Source organism: Alnus glutinosa, chromosome 1 (genome assembly GCF_958979055.1).
Source record: "Alnus glutinosa chromosome 1, dhAlnGlut1.1, whole genome shotgun sequence".
NCBI lineage: Eukaryota > Viridiplantae > Streptophyta > Magnoliopsida > Fagales > Betulaceae > Alnus > Alnus glutinosa.
The window spans coordinates 49,376,086-49,393,940 of record NC_084886.1 but is presented as its reverse complement, the minus strand read 5'-3'; the positions used below and the strand labels follow the sequence as shown (position 1 = coordinate 49,393,940).

Genomic DNA, 17,855 nt, shown 5'->3' with positions numbered 1-17,855 from the left:
GATAGATATTTTTTAATTCGACCATCATTCTTATATATAGCGTAAAAGAAATTACTTTTTCAACAAAAAAAAAATATATATATAAATTGTCAATGAAAAAATAAGGATAGAAAATCAAATCAGAAAAACAGAAGCACATAAAATAAATACAAACATATTATTTACAATTATATTGAACACAACCCCGACAAACTTGAAAGGCAAATTGAAAAAAAAAAAAAGAAAAAAAAAAAAAAAAAAGCTATAGCAGTATTACAAACAAAAAGGTCCCAACAATAGCAAAAACTTCGCTCTCTTTGCTTGAGTATCACTCTCCGGTAATGTAAACAACATTGCAGTTTTGCATAGCCACAAACCATTACTTCTCCATATATTTATTTGAGAAAGCGAGAGATATTGGAGTGACTTTTGACATTTCCCAAAGAAAAAAAAACTGACATTTGACTCTTTGAGGTTTAGTTTGTAATGGACATTTAGTGGGAGGGGAAGCGGTGTTAGAGTAAAAAATTTACTTAAAGGAAGAGAAAGAGGTAGAAATTAGTGAGAATTTAATGACAAAAAAAATTTGAAATATCCCATAAAACATTTAAATGAATTAATACATAAAACTCTTATTTTTAGTTTAATTCATATAAATTAAAACATGTTAAAATATTTGTTCACATAGGTGTAGTTTAGAATGAAAATAAGTATGAAGAAGAAAAATAGCAAGGAGAAAACCACGATTTTGATTGTCAAAATATAAAATAGAAAATTAGTAGGAATTTTTTTTAATGTTGGTGTGATACCTATTATATTTCAATCCTATATAATTTTGAACATTCGAAAAAGCAAATGAAAAAAAAAAATCTCATAAACATTCAAATGAAGAATTATTCAATCACAAATTTCACAAACAAAATGGAAACATATTTAGATTTCAACCAAAAATATAAAAATACCAAAGAGTCATACTTATATCATTAATTGAGAGAGAGAGAGAGGCTACTTGTATCATTAATAGAGAGAGAAAGAGAGAGAGAGAGAGAGATTAAATAGATCGGTTATATTTAGATTTCAACCAAAAATATAAAAATTTTAGATTTCAACCAAAAATATAAAAATAACAAAAAGTCATACTTATATCATTAATTGAGAGAGAGATGCTATTTGTATCATTAATAGAGAGAGAGAGAGGGGGAGAGATTAAATAGACCGGTTCAATTTTATTTAAAAGACCGGTTCAATATTTAGGATCCGGCTACTATGCGGTAGAAAAAAGTACCGCATATCTGCGGTACTTTTTTCTACCGCTGAGATTAATTGGGAAAGTAAGAGTCTAACTATAGTAGAAAATGCTAAAAGGCCTACCATTTAACCTCTCCTTTATTTCCCTTTGCTGAATGAGTATGACCAAAATGCCCTCGACCCACCTCTTTCCCCAGCAGCTCGAACCAAACCCCAAAGTCCTTCGCCTGACATCTCCGCCGGAGATCGCCATGATCGGAACACCGACTCTGCGACCCTTCCGCAGAGGCTGCCGCAACATTACCAATATCTTCCAACTCCGTCTCCGGCGATACCCGCTCCGAGAAGGCCACGCCGGCACGCCGCACACTCCTCAGCCAGCCCCAGCCCCAGCCCCTTACCAATATCCTCCAACTCCGTCTCCGACGATACCTCCTTCGGGAAGTCCACGCTGGCACACTCCTCTGCAACCCTTTCCCGAGCCCACTCCCATGATTGAGGATATGGTATACGTTGCTGTGGGAAAAGAAGTGAAAGAGTGCAGATTAATCCTGTTGTGGGCTTTACAGAATTCTAGTGGAAAGCAAATTTGCATCCTTCACGTTCATCAACCTGCACAGCTCATCCCCTGTAGTAAGTCCCAAATACTGACATGCATGTAATATTTTCGGCTAGCTGGGGTTCTATATCTGATGAAGTTGCACCTTTAATTTTTTTCCTCTAAGAATTTGGTTTTTCTACTGCCGTCTCTTTTACCAAATTTTTCTGTTTGTTTTATTCATGGCGATCCGGTGAAGAGGTCAGGCGAAGAACTTTGGTGTTCGAGCTTGTGAAAGAGGTGGGTCGAGGGCACTTTGGTCATACCTGTTCTACAAAGGGCAATAAAGGAGAATTAAAGAGTAGGCTGTGGCATTTTCTACCATAGTTACACTCTTACTTTCCTGTATCAATCTCAGCCGTAGAAAAAAGTACAGCAGATATGCGGTACTTTTTTCTACAGCATAGTAGCCGGATCCCAATATTTAAAGGACTGGTTTAGTCACTAAAAAGTATGAGTTCATGACACGTGTCACTATTCTATGTCATTCTAAGGAAAAACTCAGCTTTTATATATATATATATGAAAAAAAAAATCTCATAAACATTCAAATGAAGAATTGTTCAATCACAAATTTCACAAACAAAATGGAAACATATTTAGATTTCAACCAAAAATATAAAATACCAAAGAGTCATACTTATATCATTAATTGAGAGAGAGATTAAATATACCGGTTATCTTTCGATTTTAATTAAAAATATAAAAATACCAAAAAGTCATACTTATATTATTAATTGAGAGAGATAGGCTATTTGTATCATTAATAGAGAGAGAGAGAGAGAGAGAGAGATTAAATAGACCGGTTCAGTATTTAAAGGACCGATTTAGTCACTAAAAAGTATGGGTTCATACTACGTGTCACTATACTATGTCATTCTAAGGAAAAACTCGGCTTTTATATATATATATATGATATGATATGAAAAAAAAAATCTCATAAACATTCAAATGAAGAATTGTTCAACCACAAATTTCACAAACAAAATGGAAAAATATTTAGATTTCAACCAAAAATAAAAAAATACCAAAGAGTTATACTTATATCATTAATTGAGAGAAAGAGGCTACTTGTATCATTAATAGAGAGAGAGAGAGAGAGAGAGAAGGATTAAATAGACCGGTTCAATTTTATTTAAAAGACCGGTTCAGTATTTAAAGGACCGGTTTAGTCACTAAAAAATATGGGTTCATGCCACGTGTCACTATTCTATGCCATTCTAAGGATTGAGAGATTAAATAGACCGGTTCAATTTTATTTAAAAGACCGGTTTAGTATTTAAAGGACCGGTTTAGTCACTAAAAAGTATGGGTTCATGCCACGTGTCACTATTCTATGCCATTCTAAGGAAAAACTCCGCTTTTATATATATATATATATATATATATATATATATATATATATATGATATGATATGAAGTCTTGCGCCTAAATTCCAATATTTGACGTAGGTGCTTACGCCTACATATGCATTATTTTTTTTGTCTACCGCTGTGGATTGATTCATAATCCTTTCTCTGTTCTCTATCCATGGCAAGAGTGCTAGATGATAAATATTACAAGTCAGCTATCTACCGGCCGCGCCACAACTACTACAGTCGAGCCACCTAGTCCCTGATCAACGCTGACATCGGCCAGTATTCACGGTTCCATCCGTGTTTCACGCTTGCAGCCCCATGAAACACTTTCCTATCTTATGTTTTCTGTTTCTCTATATGTAAGACTTTCCTATCTTATGTTTTCTGTTTCTTTAGATGTAAGACTTCCTATCTTATGTTTTCTGTTTCTTATTTTCCTTGTAAAGAGCACGATGCCTTGATGGCTATATATATAAGAAGAACTTCTCTGTTCTTTGGCGGCTAAGCAACCAAAACAGAGTTTCTCCTAAATCGTTCAAAGAGGAATGCTCTCCCCTGCTGGACTCACGGCCCTTATTATTCTTGTCCTTGTCCATGAAGCATGCAGTGCCAACGACAGTCATCATCTGTGTGCTCCTTCCTGCGGGAATATCCACAACATAAGCTATCCGTTTCGTTTAGACAGCGATCCAGAAAACTGTGGCGATCAAATGTACAATCTTTCATGTGAGAATGACCAAACAGTGTTGTACTTATATGGTGGAAGATACTACGTACGAGAAATCAATTACAACAACTACACAATCCGAGTTGTAGACCCAGGTGTTGTAAACGATAATGACTCATTCATTCCAAGTTATTCTCTAGACGAAATTAGTTTCAATTCCTGGGATCCATATCAAAGTTATCGAACAAATATGGCCCCTTTATCAGACATTATGATTTTCGTGAAATGTGAGAAGCCAGTGAATTCTGGGTTTCATTTGAACATTTCGGCTTGCTTTGAGGATGGAGTAGTGTATTCATCCAACTCGTCTTTATCTCATTCCAAGATGTACAGATATGTTCTATTCTCGAGGAGAGCAAAGTATTTGGGGGACTTGTGCCAAGTAGAGCAAATATCTCTCACATCGTGGTCAGATCGATATGATGATAACTTCAGAAATATTTCCTGTACAGAGTTCCACGATGAATTGTTATTTGGTTTTCAGCTTTCCTGGAACCGAGCTTATTGTGGAAGCTGCGGATATGCCGATTGCTACCTCGATTCGGCCAACAATACTGTTAGTTGCTCTCCAAATGGTGCGTACGTAAAAGAATGCAATTTCTAATGAAATATCTGACATCCATGTTGACCATTATTTTGCTTTTGCCTATTTCTTTCTTTTCTTAATTCTGGATTCTATACATCTCAGTAACCGTTCATGTGCTTTCTCCCGACCATATACCTCTCTTTTTCTTCTTTTTTTTACCTTTTTCTCTATCTTGTGCCTGATTCTGATCATCATTCATCAGCACCATACTACACACATGAGAAAAAAGGAGGAGATATATTTGGGTATATTTACATCTGTTTAGCATTATAATTAGACTTGATTTTAAATTCTAAATTTCCAAAAGCTGATGGGATTCTTTTCTTTGTGGAAACAGAATCATTAGACAAACTATATGAAACATTTGCCAGAGGTGAGTTTTCTAGAGGTTTATAGTCGATCTATAGAGTTTGTTTATATTCCTTGTTAAGCATGCATGGCCCAAGGGGAAATGATTTAAGTCATCACATTTTCTATTGATTAATTGTAAGTTTCTTTTTTGTAGTTCTTGGAGGCTTTTTGGACAAACTAGTACAGTGGAAGATAAGTAAGAACCTATATATATATATGTCTCTCCAGCTGACTCCTTCCATATTTTTTTCACTTGTTTTTATCAGAACGTGCGTACATCCCTTAGACTAGCTATGAAGCATCAAATAATTTCAATATTGTGCAGATTATAAGATGAAATATTAATGACATGTACATGAAAAAGTATACAAATACTACTGTGCTTAATCATTAGGGTTTAGGACGGAAATTAGTTTTTGCAGCTTAAAAAAAAATGCCTACTTTTAATTCTAAGTTTTCAAACAGCTGTGATGTCATTCTTTTCTTTGTCAAAACAGGAGAGATATTCAGGGTTCCTTACGTAGAAGAAAATGTATACGTCCCAGCAGGTGAGGTTTCTGTCTGAAAATGTTTTTATGTACTCAAAACATTTTTTCAACTCCTAAACGCAATTTCAACGGGATATATATATATATGAATATGAGGTTTTGTTTAAATCTTCACAAACAATGAGGAAAATGAAAGGAACAATATATATCAATTCTTACGAGATTAGCTTCCTCTCTTTGTTAGAAGTTTTCCTTCTCTCAGTCCATTATTGTTTCTGTGATAACAAAGGGCTAGCATCTATGCATCTCCACACGTACACCAGTTCTTCTGCCGCTTAACTGAACTTAAACCTTGTTTACCAGCCCCAATTGGCACATTATTAACCTCGATCCATGCATCTACAGGTTAATTAGCTGAGAATCAAGCACATTGAGAAAGCATAGAATAGGCCCTATCTCCTGTTAGAGGATAAGATAATACATCACTCAACCCTCCTCAAAATCAGCAAAAGGACTCCATATTTCTTGCTGACCAGCCTCCTTACAACAGCAGCAGCAGCTACTCGTCAGACCAGCAGCCTGCAGCCTCCCTTCTCCTTGATTCTTGCTGAACACTAAAGCCCCATGTTTCCCGGGTCATTAGCTACTTCCCACACTCAGCACATAGCTCTTTCCTCTTTTGGATTTCATGTATTTCATCATGTTTTTCTGTGTTGTAAACCTAGTACTTACTTACCTTAAAACTCTTGTACATGTTGCTCTATAAATAAAAGAAAGTTCACTGATTTTGGTCAAGCAACCAAACCAGTTCTTCTCCTAAATCTTTCATCTCCTTTATCACTGAACCTGTCATTTAGGGGCCTTAGCTAGTAATCAGTCTATTTGCCTCGAGCTCAACCCTGTTTAAAGTCCAAATATATTAAGTCAGTCGTTTCTATTTATTTCTTCTGAAGCATGACCAAAAGGGAAAGTTGTTTACCCAATTTTATTTGGCCTTACACTTTTCAAATTATTTAAGTGACTTTCCTGATTAATTAATTAATTAATGTTGCATGCAGAATATTTTAGAAGCCTATTGCTAAATATGGTCTTCCTCGGCGGTAAGATTAACCTCTATCTCTCCTTTGATCTTTAATTTTTTGCCCTTTCAGCAGATAATTTCTTAGGTACTTTGAATCATGAAAATGATTTAAAATGCAGATAATATTAAAATGTAATGAACTAGGATTTAGAAACAATCAGTTGAGCTGTAATTTTTTTTTTTTTTGAAAAAAAAAAAATGCTGACAGTAGGGCATCTACATGCGTATTTTCTTATAATTTATTTTGATGATGTTCTTGCATAGGACTATACCTTGCAACAAAAGTTGTCCTGGGAACTCCTTGTGTGATTGCGTTTTTGTTATATAAATGGCGTAGGAGGCATTTATCGATGTATGATGTAGTTGAAGAAGTTTTGCAAAGCCACAATAACCTCATGCCAATAAGGTACTCTTACTCAGAAATTAGGAAGATGACCAAAAATTTCAAGGACAAATTGGGTGAAGGAGGCTATGGCACTGTATTTAAAGGAACACTTCAAAGTGGTCGACTCGTAGCTGTAAAGATATTGGGTAAGCCCAAGGCTAATGGACAAGACTTTATTAATGAAGTTGCAACCATTGGAAGGATTCACCATGTTAATATAGTGCAACTCATTGGATTTTGCGCTGAAGGATTAGAACGGGCTCTTGTGTATGAGTACATGCCTAATGGCTCCTTGAAAAAATACATATTTTCCCTAGAAGTAAGTACTCTCCTAAGCTATGACAAAATGTATGATATAGCTTTAGGAGTGGCTCATGGAATTGAATATCTACATCGAGGATGTGACATGCAGATTTTGCATTTTGATATCAAGCCTCATAACATTCTTCTTGATGAGAATTTTACTCCCAAGGTTTCTGACTTTGGCTTGGCAAAGCTATATCCAGTAGATGACAGCGTCGTCTCTTTGACAGCTGCAAGAGGCACATTAGGATACATGGCTCCTGAGTTGTTCTACAAAAATATTGGAGGTGTATCATACAAAGCTGATGTTTATAGTTTTGGAATGTTATTGATGGAAATGGCATGCAAAAGAAAAAACTTTAATGCACTTGCAGAACATTCAAGCCAAATATACTTTCCTACTTGGGCCTATGAACAACTGCACAACGGAAAAGGCATAGAAATGGAAGATGCTATAGAGGAGGAAAAGAAAATAGTTACAAATATGATTATTGTCGCATTATGGTGTATACAGATGAAGCCTAATGACCGCCCTTCAATGAACAAAGTCATAGAAATGCTTGAAGGAGGAGTCGAATGCTTACAAATGCCTTCTAAGCCTTTCCTGTCATCACTAGAGAGCCCTATAACAGATGCCGGAGAGACTTCGAATCAAACTTTCTCATCAATCCATTCAAATGAATCAAGTCAATAACTTCAATTTTATTGACATAAGTATGCTCATTTACATCACCCTAAGGGGTAATTAGTTTTTTCTTCCATATTTGATAGCACAAAGATGCTTGATATTTATGTTGTAAATAAGAGTTCCTTTGATTTATGTGATAACCCTCCTTAGTACATCATTTTAATTTTGAGCCCTCCTTGCTGATCATATTAATGAATTAAATTTCAATTTGAGAAGGCATGGTGCTATTCTTTGTTCACCATTAGTCATCCCCTGCTTTGTAAATTTGACATATCAGATTAATTAGGCCAATCCTTATCATTTACAAATACTCTTGGCCACCATTCATAAGTTGTTATTTTAAATATTAAAAAGAAGGAGCCAATTGAAAGCTTTGGAAGCATAGAATGTCAATTAAAACAATGATTAAATGTTTAAAGTCACCCTAAAGAGCTTTGGGTATGATGTGTGTGTCAGGTGTGCAGAGTGCATTGATTGATATGCTTGTGAGAACATCCAAATTTTAGCATATAAGTAAGAAAAAAACTAGAGAAGAATGTGGTTACTTGGACGTTGATAATTACTTAGTTCATGCAATTGGGGTACCCAATAGAGATAATAGATTTGTATGTAGATATGGTTTTGATCGGGTAAGTACACACTCTAACTCTCTAACGTAGCTAGAGTTTGGTTCACAAAATCTAACATTCTTTCGACATTCACATTTTTAGGAATGTGATGTTTGAGAATTTGGATTCCTATGAATATTCTATTCCCACGTTTGGAAATGACTAGGAATATGATTGGATCCTGAGAATGTGAGATTCTGATGTATGGTTTAGTCATAAGCATTATGTAAGAATATCTTTATGTATGTTTTGTCCATACAATTTTCACATTTTACTATCAACAAAAAAGAAACACATCTAGACCTTTATCTTTGTTGGCATTATCTTCATTTCCATTGGCCTTGCTTCTCTATTTGCAAAAGAACTTGTAACATATTTTAATCCTCGGTGAAAATACACTTCACTTCCTCAAAGTATGACCACTTTTGTGTTTTAGCTTCTTCTAATGTTTAAAAAGTGACATTTGACCCTCACAAACTATGAAATTGTGGCAAGTTAGCCCCTACGTCACGTGCGTCACATGGAGACATTTATTTTATTTTATTTTGTATTAAACAATATTTGGATTGTGATTGTTAATGTCATTTATTAAAGTTAGTTTTCAAATAACAGGTCGTGTTTGGATCAACCTAACATGACCTATTTATTAAATGAATTATGCAGGTCAGGTTATATCGGGTCAACCCAATATGACCTGTTTATTAATTGGGTTAGCGAATTAGGTCATGTCACCTATTTATTTCAAATGGTCGTGTCAGAGTTGACCTACAAGTCGACCCGAACCCCCAATCTGGAGTGCCAGCCCTAAACTAACCAAGCCACCCCCATTTGGTCAAGTGAGTGGCTCAGCTACCCACTCTTCCATCCATTTTCTCTTTTTTTTTTTTTTTTTTTTTTTTTTTTTTCTTATTGAGAACTTTTATGGTCATTTTTATCTTTTTGTAAGAAAATATAAGTACATTGCAAATATTTGATAGTTTGAAGCGAATATTACAAATTGAGTGTTAGTTTAAGGGAAGTACGTATAGTTTTCAAAAAAAAAAAAAACCGAATTGAGAGTGGCTCACCTTCCCCTATGACCAACTTAAGAGTGGCTGAACCATTCCCTATAATCGACCTGGGGCCATTGGGGGTGGTCGGCCACCCCCATTTAGTTGGTCTTGAGGTGGCCACGCTATGGAAAGATTTTGTACCAGGTCTCCCTTTTATCTCCTGAAAGTAAGTCTTCAAATGTTCTGGAGAAAGGGAGCTCCAACATGTCCTTTAAATTGGACTAGAAAATTTAATGTCTCAGCATTCTCTCTCTTTTGCCCAGATGGAACTAACATGGGCACCGATGCCCTTCAAAATATTTGAACTCTAAGTGGCTATTGACTTGTCACCCATCAGCAAAATTTGGAATGCAAGAAAGAACAAATAGAACCTGTATCTCTTCTTGAACAAACAAGGCATGATTTTTCCAGTCACCAAACTTCTCAAAACCTGTTGATCATGACCCAACTGCAAAACAATGCATGGCAAGCTAAAATGCACCATACCAAACAATATCCATGGACAACTAAAATGATACAGGATGAGGAAATAATCTACAAGAAACTAGAAATTTTAAAAGAACCTGTAGTAAAGATTAAAATTTTTCACATGAGAAAGAGATTTTGGAGTAATCAAGTATTCTTCATTTTCCCCCTCTATCCCTTGAGGATTAATTTTAGTATTCTAGAAAACTCAAGGACCATGAATTAAGGATTCGTGATTTGTATTTAACACAATTTACCTATTGAACCATAAACTTGGTTGAAATTATGCAGAAAAAATAAGTTGTGATAAACTACAATGATTTAGAAAAATCAACATATTTCAATTCACAAGATCCGAGCACAATGTCAGCAATTTTATCAAGGAATTTTTTTTTTTGCTGAATCATAATTTATTAAAAAGCGTCAAGCACCACTACGTGAACAAGCATACACAGAGGCTCCAACCCAAGACCTCAAACCCAAACCCCACAAGCCCTCAAACCCAAAACCCACAAATAGCAAAAACCCAAAACCCCCCTGTTGCCCTCAGTGCAAGACGGCCTGAGACTTGCCTTTCCCCCACCTAGAGGAGGCACCCTTATTAAGGAAAGAGTTTTGGTGAGGGAAGATAGAGTTGGTCGAGTGTCATATTGGAATAGATACATTAGAAGCATCATTTTAACACCTTGGACCTGTTTCCGAAGGTTTTTTTTGTGCAAGCAATTGCCAATTCTGACATATCTTTCTGCATGGTTGATGCTAACAAGAGAACAAAGAGAAGTTCAAGTTTCTAGTAGCAATTATCTATATATATATAGATATGCAGGTGACAAAAAAGGAGTGTAAAACTTCAAGTTACCTTATCCATGATTCTGGAAAGCTCTTCCAGCTTCTTTGTTCTTTCTAAGTGTCCATGTTCTTCTCAGCAAAATAATAGACGACCCTACTAAGGATATCAATCGGTTGAGGCTGTGTACTGATAGATTCGGAGTAAAATATGCAGTATATATATGAGCAGAGATCTATTTCCAAAAAGCGCAGCCACAGCTCTATCTATTCCAAATGTGTCTGGGTACACAAAAGTCCATAGCATACCAAGCTATTACCACTACTGTTCCTGATCTTTATTCCAACTGCACGCAAACATTTTATGCAGCAGAGCTCTACTCTTCAGGGAGCACTGTTTCAGTACCTTCAATGAGAAATTCAAAAAAACAGCTTAGCATAAGGAAATTGAATCTTTGTCATGTTTTACTAAGCAATAACTAAAAGAAACAATGCATTGAATCAACTTTCAAATTAGTAAAGAAAAGACCTAATATTAACATTATTAGTAAAGAAATAAACTCAAATTGTTCTTGGTAGTTTATTCTCAGTCCCATCATGCCAAATGTGAAAGAAAACATAAACAAAAAGAAAATAAAGACAATAGCGGAAATAATAAAATAAGAACACAAGGAATTTTTACGTGATTCGGTTTATGACCTACGTCCATAGATAAAGCCCAAAGGGCTACATTATGCTTTTATTCCTTGATATTTTCACAATACATTAGATTCCTATTTATAGAAGAATTTGGATTGATAAATATGGTAATCAAATCAATGTCAAATCTGATTACAATCAAATCTTAATAAGGAAAGTACCATAATATAAAACATACAATATCAATATAATATATTTCCTATATTGAGAGGAAATATATTCTCTAACAAAAAGTACAAATGGACCAAATAATTCCTATATCGCATATCGGATGTCTGGAAAATAGTGAAAAAAGGTTTAAAAAATGCAGGATAGATACCGTATGTTTCTGCATAATGATTTGCGATGATAGATCTTTGTGGAGCTTGTAGTAACAAAGACAGGTGTAGAAAATAGTATCCTGTGTGTCAACATGAATAAGACTCCCCTCCCTAAGCTTTAAATGCCTGCTTTCTACTCCAAGATAGCGATGAGACCGTATGGCCTAGATAGGGAGCATGAGGGGTATTCCTTGATTTTCTGTTTCTTTATTTTCATGTTCATTTTTCTTTGTGGCCATGAAATACAGTGTGGGAAGTCATTACCTCTGATTTGACATTTATGGTCTACTTGATGAATATTTCCCTTTCCTAGGAGGGTAAATCAACTTCTCTTTCTGCTTTGAAGCATTGACTAGTAGTTCAACCTTTTTTTTTTCCTTTCGTTGATTCCCCAACATTCAGGAAATGGAAATACCATGAATTTCATAGATTGCCACAAAGGGATGATGAACTTCTGCAAAGTAAACACCAGGGATATTATTAACTAAAGGTAAACTATGAGCCACAACTCAGGTATATAATTATTAAAGGACAAGTCCATAGACATAAATGAGCATTCTTTGCCACCAGAGGATCTACTAAGTACATATGTTGTTTGAGAACTTCAATGGGAAACTACAAAACTGTGGAACCGCCATTCCCACCGTGTAAGAGGAAGATTTCCAGAATAGGATAGAGCCATGTCATTTGTGAAATCATTATTTTTTCGACAAGTAATTCAATCTCATTAGAAAGCGCAAAGGGGTGCAACCCAAGTACACAGGAAATATACAAGAGAGACTCCCTATTAGGAAGAAAAAGAAGAAGACAAGTCCGAAAATTCTATAAAACTAGAAAAGTGAGGACTATTATATGCCGTCGTCCATGCATGAAGGGATTTGAACATAAGAGTCTTTGGCTCTACCACCAAAATCTTGCAATCTTCAAAGCTCCTTGCGTTCCGATCTTTCTAAATACACCACATTAAGCACAGAGGGGCCAACCTCCAAGCTTTGTTACACTTCTCAACTAACCTCTCCAGCTAGCCAACAACTCTATCATCCTTCTAGGTATGACCCATGGTGGTGTTGAATAGAAACCTGGTACTGTAAAGTGGAGGTGCAGGTGGATTCAAAGAACAATGTGGTAGTGGTAGCAACGCTGCTGAAAACGATAGCGGCTGCAGCTGTTACTGAACACGAGGATTTTTTTTATAAGAAAAAAAAAAAACAATTCCTCACAAAGGAATTGTGAAGGGAGTTGGGGGTCCAAATGCAATATCGCCTCTTGAGGTTCTTACCATTTCTACAACACCAACAATCATACATTTAACATCTAATGAAATCACAAGGCAAAAAGCCTCTAAACTACTAACTTTGCTCAAGCAATAGGTAGTAAAAATATGAATACATGCATCATAAGGAAAGAGGAAAAAATAAAAAAGAGAGAAAAAAGAAAAGGCATATGATCTTCCCTTGCAGATGTTAAAGTATTGATTAAGTGATTAAATTTACCTCTTCCTATATGCTTAAGCAACTGAAATAAGTGGTGATTTAATATGGTATCAGGCCAAAGGTCCTAAGTTCGAACCTTGACTTCGCCATTCACCCCATTTCAATTATATTCCACGTGTTGGCGTCATCTATTAAAAGGTAATTTCAACCCACGCGTAAGGGGGAGTGTTAAAGTATTGATTAAATGATTAAATTTACCTCTGCCTATGAGCTTAATCTTTTGGGATAAGTGGTAGTTTAACAGCAAAAACTTCCTCATTTTAGGCAATAAATGTCTATCCTTGAAAATTCTATGTGAATGTTCTCTATCAGATCATAAATATTGTTTAAACTCAGGAATGCAATTTAGAACCCCATTGTTCAACTTCATTCTCAGTATTAATAATAATAATAAAAAAAAAAGCTAATTAATAATTGCTAATGGCCGAAATCTAATGCTATTTTAATATAGAAACAGAATTTAATCAGCTTAGAGAAAAAAAAAAGATATGATCATGTAAATGCCATAGGCCAATAAAAAGGCAACAAGAATGCATACCATTTGTGAAGTATTTCAGGACCAGGTGTCTTATTGAAGAATTGGAATGTTGCAGTAACACATACTTCCATAAGCGCTTGAGTGGCTGGCTATCCAGAATAGACATTGCTGTCTTTGCTGTCTTCTGTTTTTAGCCCATCTATCATGTGTTCTTTTTCTTGTACAGTTCCTTCAACAGCTTCTGAGCATCGGCCTTCTTTCCTGGTCTAGCAAACGTAGAACTGATATGTAAAAGCGTACTTTCACATGGAACAAACCCTTTCTCATGCATCTCTGTGAATAATCTTTTTGCCTCAGCTCGATATGACACTTTCAATGTCCTGTCCAACTCTCGTCGATTAGATAGATTGCACCAGCCACAGATTAGTATGTCGTAAGTTGAAGAATTAGGGGACACCCCTCTCACCTGCATCTCATTTAGAAGCTCTCTAGCTTGGCTCATCTTTCCCACCTTAGCAAAATCACTAATAAGCACATTGTAGGTGCTAGTTTTGGGAACAAAGCCTTTAGTTACCATTTCACAGTAAAATTTTATTGATTCCTTCTTATTTCCAAGCTTACCATGACCAGAAATCAAAGTATCATAAGTAGAAGCATTAGGGGCAAATCCTCTCTCCTTCATTTCACCAAATAATTCTTCCGCCTCTCTCATCAAACAAGCAGCTGAAAGACCCCCTAGAAGGAGATTGTAAGTAGAAATATTTGGAGAAATTCCTTCAACCAACATACTAGAATAAACAGCAAAGGCCCTTTTTACATGGCTGCTTAAACAATATCCACGAATAAGAGCATTATAAGTGATAGTATCCGCTAAAATTCCTCTTTGTGTCATTTCTCTCAATACTGAAGTAGCTTTCCTAGTCATCCCTAGCCTGCATAAGGTAGTGATGAGAGTGTTATAAACTGCCTGATCAAGTTTAAGCCCCATATCTACGAGTTGCTCATGCACTTCTAAAATTGCATCCGCCCTTTTACTCCTAGAAGATGCATCAAGCAAAACTCTATGAGTAGTTAAAGTAGGTTGAAGCCCCAGAACCAACATTTCATTCAAAACGTCCATTGCTCTTTTAATATCACCATCTTCACAAAGCCCAGTAACCAGAATGTTACAGGTGATTGAATTTGGCATTAAGCCTTGACTTTTCATGTCATTCCAGAGTTTCAAAGCATTTTCCAAGTTACCCTGTTTGCAGTAGGCATTAATCATGGTGTTGTATGTAGCTTGATCTGGAGACAAACCCAACTCTCTCATTCCAGTATAAACAGATTCTGGTTCACATTTTCCAAGCCTCAATAGACCATTGATCAGAACATTATATGCAACAACATCAAACCTTATATTTCTCTCTGTCATTTCTTGAGCCATGTTAAGAGCAGCCGACTCCTTTCCAAATTTAAAGAAACCATCCATTAATGATGTATAATTGACATGGTCAGGCAACACGTCCCGGGATGTCATATCTTTTACTAATCCCTCAGCCTCCTCCATGCTCCGTCCTCTTTTCATGTTGTTCACGAAGGCATCAAGTACAAAATTGTTTTCCTCTAATCCTCCCATTTTCATTTCATTATACAGATCAAGAGCAGTTGCTTGCTTACCTGCCTTCAAATAGCCATCAATTAGTGTTGCATAAACAAAAGCATTTGGCAAGATATTTCGTTGCACCATCTTCCTCAATACATTAACAGCTTCACCAAGCATTCCTTTCTTCGTATAGCCATTTATGATAGAGGAATAAGTAATAACATTTGGAAAAACACGCTTCTCCTCCATTTCTTGCAGTACAGACTCTGCAGTAGCCATGTCTCCTAACTTGCAAAGCCCGTCGATTAATTCAGAATAGGTAACATAGTTTGGAACTAGATTAAGCTTGGAAAATGTTTGCAACGTGTCCACAGCTTGATTGGCTTTCCCAACCTTAAAAAGTCCATCCATTAAAGTAGTAAGCGTGACCACATCAAAAGCAATGCCACGAACTATCATTTGGCTCTGAAAGACAAAAGCCTCAACTGTTCTCCCTGCCTTAAACAAGGAATCAACAATGATGGTATATGAGACATGATTAGGATCCACATCCATCTTCTCCATCTCATTCATAAGTACTTTTGCTTCAGCTAATCTTCCATGCTTGCAAAGACCATACATAATGGAACTGTAAGTGACTACATCAGGGAAGAACCCATTCATAACCATGTCCTCATACAAAGAAAGTGCTTCCTCAAGCCCTTGCTGCTTACAGTATGCGCTAATGAGGGTAGTGTGGGTAATAAGGTTTGGTTTCAAATCCACACTGTCAGCCCTATCCTCAACATCATCAATTTTCAAAACTACACAATCTTCGTTACGCCGAAACCCCGAAAGCTCATCAATAAGACTCTTGGCCTTAACAAAATCACCCGTCTTGCAAAACCCATCTATAAAAGTATTATAAGTAACAATATCAGGAAAAAAACCCTCCTTTCTCATACTCTCCATCAATTTGAGCGCATGGTTAGCTTCCCCAGCTTTGCAATACCCATTAATCAACGTATTGAAACCAACAACATCTGGATGAATCCCCCCATTAACTAAATCATCCATGACCCACTTTGCATACTTTACCAGCCCAATTTGGCAAAACCCATTAACCAATATATTGCAAGTAAAAGAATCTATGCACACACCCTTCTTTACCATTTCAGATAAAAACGCAAATGCCCGATACACCAACCCTTGTTTACACAACCCCCAAATGACGGTATTATAGGTAACAGTATCAATCTCTGCACTCCTAAGCAAATCCAATGCCAAACCCAACTCACCCACTTTGCATAAAGAATGAACCAATATGTTGGAAGTGAAAACATTAGGCAGAACCCCACAAGTGAGCATATCATTGTAAAGAATCCATACCTGAGGAACCAAGCCAGAGGCATTGAATTCGTACAGAAGCCGATTCCACAAGTGCAAAATTGGAATGATACCGTGGTTTCGCATAGAGAAGAAGGTCTCCGAGGCTTTGGAAAATCTTCCACAGGCCAAGTAGAGGCGGATGAGGGTGCAAAAGAACGAGGCATAGAGATGTGCCTTTAAAGGTGAGAAAGTGATGGCATTGGTGTTACTACTGGGATGGGAAGGGATGTTTGTGAGAGTGGAAAGTGGGTTTTGGTGGGGTTTTAGGTTCTTGGTGGACGAAGAGAAAGCCAAGCATTGGGAGAGAAAAGTAAATGAACGGAAGGTCTTTCTCTGCTTCTTCAAGTGCTGCATCATTTTTCAGGTGCTTCTTCTATCAACTATGCCACTGTATGTGACTGTTCTACTGTCTTCTCACCTCCAAATTGGCATCTCAAGTCGATATCAATCGCGCTTTGCGGTGCAAGTTTCCCAAATTGTTGTTGCTTCAAAAATCCAATGGTTGCACCAAAACACCCTCGCACTCCATCGTTTGTCCTCAATACACTTCTCCTTTACTCATCAGGATGCGGTGTAGACAGCAGTTTGAGGGGGGGGTGGGCTGCACGGCCCAAATGTGGTCCAATCCAGTCGGTCTGTATATTGGCCATATCCACCGGTGGATCGGGTTCCAGTGCAATAGTTAAGCCAGCTCCAAGTGAGAGTTGGGTCGGGTCACACCATTTTTGGATGGTGGTCGGATAATCCAAGTAAATGGGACTTAGTCAGTTCGTCCGTTTGGATGCAAGTAGAAAACGTTTCTCCTTACTACAGTATTTGCTTTTTTTAAAAACAAATAATATTTTATTCAATTTTTTCTAATTTTATTTTACAAAGTCAAACTTCAAAATTCGTGTACCAAATAAGAATTGAATTCTGATTTTTAAAATTGAACCCCCAAACGCACTAAGTTGTTCAAATATCTGTTCAAGCAAGTGGAGCCCACCCTATGCTCTCACATGAACTGCCTTATTAGAAGCATTCATAGTCAAAAGCTATTTTTGTGAGGTAATTTGGTGAAAATGCAAAAAAACAAAAAAACAACTCTCAGCAACCTCACCAATCTAAAAAAAGTTGGTGAGTGAACGGTACTCACTAACTTTGATGATTACTATTCACTCACCAAATCATTAAAAAAACTACAAAAATTAGAATTTCTCTCTTTTCTT

At 36.4% G+C, this 17,855-nt stretch overlaps 2 protein-coding genes across 5 annotated transcripts; one reads left to right on the top strand and one right to left on the bottom strand.

Moving 5' to 3' along the window:
• The first annotated feature begins 3,334 nt into the window (after positions 1-3,334).
• Positions 3,335-7,933, top strand: LOC133855969 (rust resistance kinase Lr10-like). Of its 2 annotated transcripts, XM_062291459.1 has the most exons (7): positions 3,335-3,543; positions 3,631-4,486; positions 4,835-4,870; positions 5,003-5,044; positions 5,346-5,396; positions 6,395-6,436; positions 6,682-7,933. In XM_062291459.1, exons 2-7 carry the CDS (start codon positions 3,730-3,732, stop codon positions 7,797-7,799), a joined length of 2,046 nt encoding a protein of 681 aa, XP_062147443.1. In that variant the 5' UTR covers positions 3,335-3,543; positions 3,631-3,729; the 3' UTR covers positions 7,800-7,933. The 2 variants fall into 2 exon arrangements, with proteins under 2 accessions (XP_062147443.1, XP_062147442.1); XM_062291458.1 differs by having other exon boundaries at positions 3,335-4,486.
• A 1,424-nt stretch (positions 7,934-9,357) lies between these two features.
• On the bottom strand, positions 9,358-17,238 carry LOC133855933 (pentatricopeptide repeat-containing protein At5g14770, mitochondrial). 3 transcript variants are annotated; one of them, XM_062291455.1, is made up of 3 exons: positions 13,755-17,238; positions 10,778-11,110; positions 9,358-9,901 (listed from the first exon to the last, which is right to left on the bottom strand). In XM_062291455.1, exon 1 carries the CDS (start codon positions 17,002-17,004, stop codon positions 13,897-13,899), a length of 3,108 nt encoding a protein of 1,035 aa, XP_062147439.1. In that variant the 5' UTR covers positions 17,005-17,238; the 3' UTR covers positions 9,358-9,901; positions 10,778-11,110; positions 13,755-13,896. The 3 variants fall into 3 exon arrangements, with proteins under 3 accessions (XP_062147439.1, XP_062147440.1, XP_062147438.1); XM_062291456.1 differs by lacking the exon at positions 9,358-9,901 and adding an exon at positions 11,723-12,177 and having other exon boundaries at positions 10,309-11,110; XM_062291454.1 differs by lacking the exon at positions 9,358-9,901 and adding an exon at positions 10,319-10,677.
• Positions 17,239-17,855: the final 617 nt, after the last annotated feature.